The 6324-nt window shown below is 40.4% G+C and overlaps 2 protein-coding genes and 1 long non-coding RNA gene across 3 annotated transcripts in view; all 3 read left to right on the top strand.

Moving 5' to 3' along the window:
• The first annotated feature begins 164 nt into the window (after positions 1-164).
• The window catches only part of e2f4 (E2F transcription factor 4), an 89638-nt gene continuing 83478 nt past the window's right edge, over positions 165-6324 (top strand). Inside the window, exons 1-5 of the mRNA XM_078949025.1 lie at positions 165-376; positions 1231-1268; positions 1345-1466; positions 1606-1683; positions 1766-1876. Coding sequence (XP_078805151.1) covers positions 306-376; positions 1231-1268; positions 1345-1466; positions 1606-1683; positions 1766-1876 — 420 coding nt within the window. The 5' untranslated portion in view covers positions 165-305. The remainder of the gene's footprint in view (positions 377-1230; positions 1269-1344; positions 1467-1605; positions 1684-1765; positions 1877-6324) is intronic.
• LOC144992496 (uncharacterized) lies at positions 1942-2404 on the top strand. Its single transcript, XR_013656483.1, has 2 exons — positions 1942-2082; positions 2250-2404. It is a non-coding gene; the product is annotated as an uncharacterized LOC144992496 (long non-coding RNA).
• On the top strand, positions 4893-5683 carry tigara (TP53 induced glycolysis regulatory phosphatase a). The gene is made up of 2 exons (XM_078949028.1): positions 4893-5036; positions 5161-5683. Exons 1-2 carry the CDS (start codon positions 5007-5009, stop codon positions 5554-5556), a joined length of 426 nt encoding a protein of 141 aa, XP_078805154.1. The 5' UTR covers positions 4893-5006; the 3' UTR covers positions 5557-5683.

Raw genomic sequence — 6324 nt, 5'->3', positions numbered from 1 at the left:
GTGTAATTCATTTGTATTTTATATATTATTTAGCTGCTGTTAATTTTACAACCTAAAAAAAAAAAAAAAAAAAAAAATAATAATAATAATAATAATAATAATAATAATAATAATTTTTTCAACATTAGGAACCCAGACGGAAGTTGTTCTCGGGTTCTCCAGAATTAAAGCTCCTATCATTGAGTTTGGGTCAAGTTTTTTCTGGTTCTCTTCTGTTCTTCCACACCGGTTGACAGTTGGACCGGATTACAAAACCAGATTTCTGGCAGCTCCTCCGCCACTTTGTGGATGGAAAGGTTCTGCTAATGTGCGGCCCAGCAGTCCGGAACCTCCACAGCATGAAGACGCTAACGTTTGGACTAACTCTGGTTCGACAGTAGGTCCATTTTATGGCTTTTTGACAAAAGTTTAGCGCCACATAACGTCTTAAACTTCATGACTTTTTGTCGAAAGTGCACACTGAGTAAATTACGTTTAAAACTCTTGAAATAATCTCGTACTTCATGATTCGTGGTTTGTGTTTTTTTAAGGAGCTTTTATTTTTTTTTACATTTGTTTTTATGTAGCCTAGCTTAAGTTAGCCGCGTGCAACGTTGGTATACATGACAGGTGGTTTTAGCCGGCGAATGTAGTTTAATCATCAATTTGTGGAGGACAGTGGGGTAAAACGGAGCATTATGACGGAAAAAATCATCTTAAACAGTTTAACCCCCCAGATAAATCCAAAACGTAACTTTGAGGTTATTTTTTATATAAATTTCATGCGTTTGCCCTGCAGTTTCACACATTAACCACAAGAGGGCACAATTCCATAATATGTAAATAAGGAAAGATTTTAAGGGCAACACTTAAAAACCGCTTTTAGCTTCAGTTTACTGCAGGACAAATTACAAATATCATCTGAGAAACACAGAATTTTTATTTTATAGTCACCAGGTGGCACAATAATAACGTAAAAGTAAACCCAAACAATTAAATTAAAATGAATGTCACACATTTAAAGAGGTTTACAGACATGTAAACTGAGTAAGGAATGATTAGTACATTTAAAAAAAATAGTTTTCTGAAATGTTCCAGGATTTTTTTTTTTCAACCAGTTTGGTTATTTGTTCCAAAACAAACTCAAGGGTGCAGGAATCCTCTGACAGGGAGAATCTGTCAGAATATGACTTTAAAATCATTATAATCAGATCTGCATTTTCTCAATGATAAATAATTCCTTTTCTGCAGTGGCGAAACACAGTGCAACAAAGAGGGCCGTTTACAAGGTAAGAGTATGATTCCAAAGACAACAAAATTCATCTTGTGGGGATCAGTGTTGATCTAGGTCCCGTCTCCATGCAGGTCAGGCCATAGATTCTCCTCTATCTGAAACTGGGCTGCAGCAGGCCGAAGCTGCAGGACGTTACCTACGGGAGGTCAAGTTCAGCCACGCGTTTGCCAGTGATATGCTGCGCGCCAAGCAGGTAGGCACAAACATCAAACAAAAGCAGCTGGTGTGCGTTCATATTTTTAGGTGAAACTTCTTCAAAAACAGACGTGACCAAGTTTTTCAGGGGTTGTCCAGTTGTAAACCGAACCTGTCCCCTTTCTTTTTGTTTTTAGACGGCTGAAACGATTCTGCAGCACAACAGCAGCAGCTCCGGTCTACAACTCGCCGTAGACTCTTTACTCAAAGAAAAGGTGAGCCCTGTTTTTGCAATTTGCAATTTGTCACCTTTTTTTACTTGAAAGCCGGATGGAGTCGCTTGTTGGACTTTTCCAGAACTTTGGAATTGCTGAAGGAGGACGCGTTCAGGAATTCAAAGACATGGCCAGAGCGGCGGGTAAGTCCTTCATGGACTTCACCCCCCCACAAGGGGAGACTCAGGAGCAGGTAGGACCACAGATGGCGACGTCCCGTCCTCTGCTTGCCGTCCTAGTTTTCCCTAAATGCATGTGAGCTCAGCCCACGCATCCGTACGTTTGTCTACCGCCTCTGCACGAAGCCGGTTCCACGCATGAAGCAGAGCGAGGTGATCTCCACCTAGTTTAGAAAGAACCAGATGGAAGTGAAGGGCAAAACGCAACATGTGAGCTGTGGTGAGTCACCGAAAACTGATACAAAAAAAAGAGATTCTGGAGGAGCTTGTGTAGCTGCTGCCTCACAGGATCCTTGAAACGATGAAGAAAGCGTTATTGGAGTACAACATCACCTCTTCTCTAACGTCAAGCTTCATGCTGCATTTTGTTTTGCTGCCTCAGCACAGACGGAGAACAAGAACTACCACAAAATGGAGCAAAAAAGCAAATACCAGAGGCTTTGATGGAAGCTTTAACGTTATGCAAACGACCAAACTGAAGACATCTCATTTTGGGGATATTTTAGCATCTCTAAAATAAAGTTCTCCTTTTTTTATTAGTATTCATTCACTTTCTATACATTTATCTGACAGATTTAGTCCAGATGTTTTGTTTTTAACCCACCACAATCCAGATCCATTTTTTCTAAAAAATAAATTCATGTGTATTTTACCACAAACCAAATGGGTGCTTAATGGTTACAATTATTCTCAAGTACACCAAAGACATAGCTATTTTTATGACATTTCCGTAAAAAACAATTATTTAAAAGTTTGTATCTTCAATACCTGGAAACATATTTTTTCCTAGAATATTTGTTTTCCTGGATGCTCAGATTTATTTTGTCTTAAAGATTTAGATTCGTCTCATCCGACCCATGTCATGCACATTTCCTGCCACTAGGTGGCAGAAAACATTGTTTATTTCAGTGACTTACTTTAGCCAGGTTGTGATCTTTATCCCGCACCGTTTCTACATTCCCCCCTGATTGTATTTCTTAATTATCTGCAGATCATTTGAAGCGAAAGCTTAAAGTACTTTTTCTCCGTCCTGATTAAGAAGCGCAGGCACAGCTATGTGTTTAAAACAAAGTCACAAAAGCTGCACGATCACTCTTCAGCCGTAAGATTCTGGCTTGACCAGGACCTCTACTACAGCTCCGTTCGTAGCCAGCACACGGTGATGCAGATGTGCAAAGATGGGTCAGACGTAAGCGCACAGCTCCCCGGTTGTTTCCTGTCAGGCACCTGCTGTTGTGAACAAATTAGAGATATGTGCGTAACAATGATGTACACTTCAAATGGTAAATGTCCTGCTGGGTTTTGTTGCTTTAAATATAGTAACCTATGACTTCTCCCTTCACACAGCGTGAGGTCAGAGCAGAGAAAACAGACAGCAGGACAGAACAGGTTGGCTTCAGGTAAATGAGTGCAATCCGCAGTTTTGATAAATTGAGTCCTACTAGGTAAAGAGAGAAAAGTTTTACCATTTAGACCAAAAAAACATGAAGCGTTTGTGACTCAAAAGAAGCTGCTAAAGTGAACAAACAAGCTTCTACTGAAGAGGTTTTGCTCCTATAATGACAGTAAATCTTAGCTTTATTACAACATTTTTAAACTTGAAGCCAAAGCCCTGACATGTACAACCAAGTATTGGGGTCACCATAAAAATATGAGAATAACGTTTGGAAATTATGATTTTTGAAAAGTAAACATTTTACAAGAAAAGTCATACAATTGTTTTTGGTGTTTTTTAAATCTACATTTTATGAGAATAAAGTCATTTTTTTAAAAGTCAACAATTTATGAGTATAAAGTTGTACAATTATTTAAAAAGTTAACATTTTATGAGTAAAATGGACAATTTATGATATAAAAAGTTGTCATTTTAATAGGACAGATTCTTGCTTTTTATAAATAAAAATTGTACATATACAAAAAAAAATAAAAGTAGATTCATTGAGATTTTTGAGCTGTGTTTACCCAATATTTCTGTCTGCTGCATAAATTAATGTTAAATGTAAAATTTATTTTTGAAAAAGCAGGGCTTTTATCTCCTAAAATCAAAACTTTGGAAGCATAAATCTATGACTTAATTCTTTTAAATATATGACTTTATTCTTGAACATTTCTCATACTTTTACAGTTTTATTCTCACATATACAAGTTTGTTTTTCTTTTAGTATGGTTGTAGAACTGAAACAAAAACCCTTTTTCTACATTTCTTAACAACACTTTTATTTTGTACAAATTATGTACAAAAAACTGAATCCACAGGATCACATTACAAACTAGTTTCCAGATTTGTGTTTTATTTTTTTTATCAAACAGTGGAGAGTCTACAGTCCACAGCCAAGTTTTAATCTGTTAAAAATGATGACAATTAAAGACAAGTAAAACTCTACATTTTCTCTAGAAAGGAAGCAGACAGAAGTAAAACTGCACAAAAAACTGATTCAGTTGAAAATATTACCTGCTGACCTTTAACAAACACCCATCTTAACTCTGGATGTAAAAACTCGTGCAAAAACATTTGTATTTTCTAAGTAACCCTTGTGCTATCCTAGGCACTTTAACATTGGGAGTTGGGTCATCTAGACCCACTAGACCGTGCTCTGAACCTTTGTTCTTCAATGATTTGTGATCTTCACTGGTGTCCATGGATTACATGAAATCTTTCCACCTTTATCCACCTTTGTCATGGTAGGGAGACCATGTCAAAGTAAGGGTGGGGTCATCTAAGATAACCCACACTTCTGAGTAAACCCTGATTTCTGCCACTAGGTGGCAGAAATGTTCATTGGAAACAGGTTTTTAGGAGGATGCGAGCTGTAAGTTTGCCTCCTTGTGGATGTTTGTCTTTTTCCTCTGCAGAGCTGCCCGTAGGGGAATCAGACAAAGGACAACGTCCTCCGCTGTCAGACTCCTGCAGCCGTTGCTTCCACTAAAAAGTCCCTCCGCAGCTTTGTGGTGTTTGTGTCGAAGGCTGTTTGGGAGGACACTTTGTGAGGAGATTTTCCATTTTTTAAGACTCCATCCATAAGATTCTGGCTTGGACAAATTCTGCCGCAGCTCGGTACGCGAGCAGCGCCTGGTGATGCAGATGTGCAAGGATGGGTTAGACGTAAGCGCACAGCTCCCCGTCAGGGACCTCCTGCCTGCTTTATGTGCGTAACAGCGATGCATGATTTCACGGTAAAGGCCGTGCTGCGCGTTGCTGCTTTGAAAACCACAACCTGTGACTTTTATCCTCACACAGCGTGAGGCCGCCGCAAAGACGCTGGACCGCTGGTCATGACAGGTCTGTGTTCTGTTCAAGGTGAAGGAGCGGGTCAAAAGGTTCCTGGAGAAAATGCTCCAGCAGATCGGAGCTGAACGCTGGAACCGCGGAGAGCCGGACAACACCTCCACACCTGCGTCACCGGAGGCGGCTCCCATTGAGGGGAGGGCCGGTGACGGGGTCGGGGACGCGGCAGGCCACGCTTTGGTCGTCACCCACGGAGTGTACATGTATGTGGCGGTGCGCTACTTTGTGGAGGAGTTGCAGTGCAGCTTACCGCAGGGCAGTGAAAGGGCGCATCTGTTTTCCCTAAGTCCCAACACTGGGATGTGCAGGTTCACAGTGAGCACGACGAAAGAGGGCGACCGGTTCGTTCTGACCCGGATCTGCTGCGTGTTCCTCCACAGGCAGGATCATGTCAAAGATCTGCACTGAAAGCCACGTTTCTTCATGCTCCACAGTCTCTGAGCTGAAGAAACAGCTCGGTCACTCCTTTTTGGTTTTGTAGTCTGGAGAGTGTGAAGGTGAGTGAAGATCGCTGCCTGCTCAGCACCTCCAAAAATATGGAAAAAGAGTTCAACTCACGTCAAATATATTTTAAAAAAATCTCATTTAAATGCAAAACAGGAATCCAATGGAGAACTGTATGCCACATGCGGTCTTTTTGCTCTGAAAGAATACTTATATTTATTCAAAGTGATATTTTAACAGTTTTTTTTATCATGGAGGACATGTATAAAAATAATTCAGCTCAAAATTACATTTCTGAGTATTTCTTTAGTAAAATTGTGAATCAGGAGCAGAGGAAAAATGCTGTTTGTGACGTAAGAAATACGTGGGGGGGGGGTCACAAGCTCCGCTCCATTCCGACGCATCCACTGCCTGACGACCAGATCCCAGTATGACTTTGTTTTCCTTGTCTGAGCTGGAATCGGGATCAAAGCTCTGCTATTAGTCGCTGTTTTTGCTGCTCTGGTAATGTTAGGTTGGGGTTTGAGCGGCTGTAAGATAGCAGGAGAGTGTAAACGGACAGCTTTTAGCAACAGGACGGAGAAGGTGGGGACGGGGTTGCTCCACGCCAATGGTCCCACCCACAAGTTGGAGGTTTCATTTGATTTGATTTGAAATAGTTTATTTCAAGCAATCAAATAGGAATAATACACAAAACAAAAACAATACAATCATCAGTTTTACATTCATACA

Source organism: Oryzias latipes, chromosome 6 (assembly GCF_053564925.1).
Source record: "Oryzias latipes strain Hd-rR chromosome 6, Olatipes_Hd-rR_3.1".
Lineage (NCBI taxonomy): Eukaryota > Metazoa > Chordata > Actinopteri > Beloniformes > Adrianichthyidae > Oryzias > Oryzias latipes.
The sequence above is the reverse complement of the archived record's forward strand: the minus strand, read 5'-3'. Positions and strand labels throughout refer to the sequence as shown.

Excerpts from the sequence above, each read along its gene's own strand:
- tigara (XM_078949028.1), top strand. The coding sequence starts at position 5,007 with ATGTGCGTAACAGCGATGCATGATTTCACG. Across the intron at positions 5,037-5,160 it reads CAGCGATGCATGATTTCACG|GTGAAGGAGCGGGTCAAAAG; the intron begins GTAAAGGCCGTG and ends GTTCTGTTCAAG.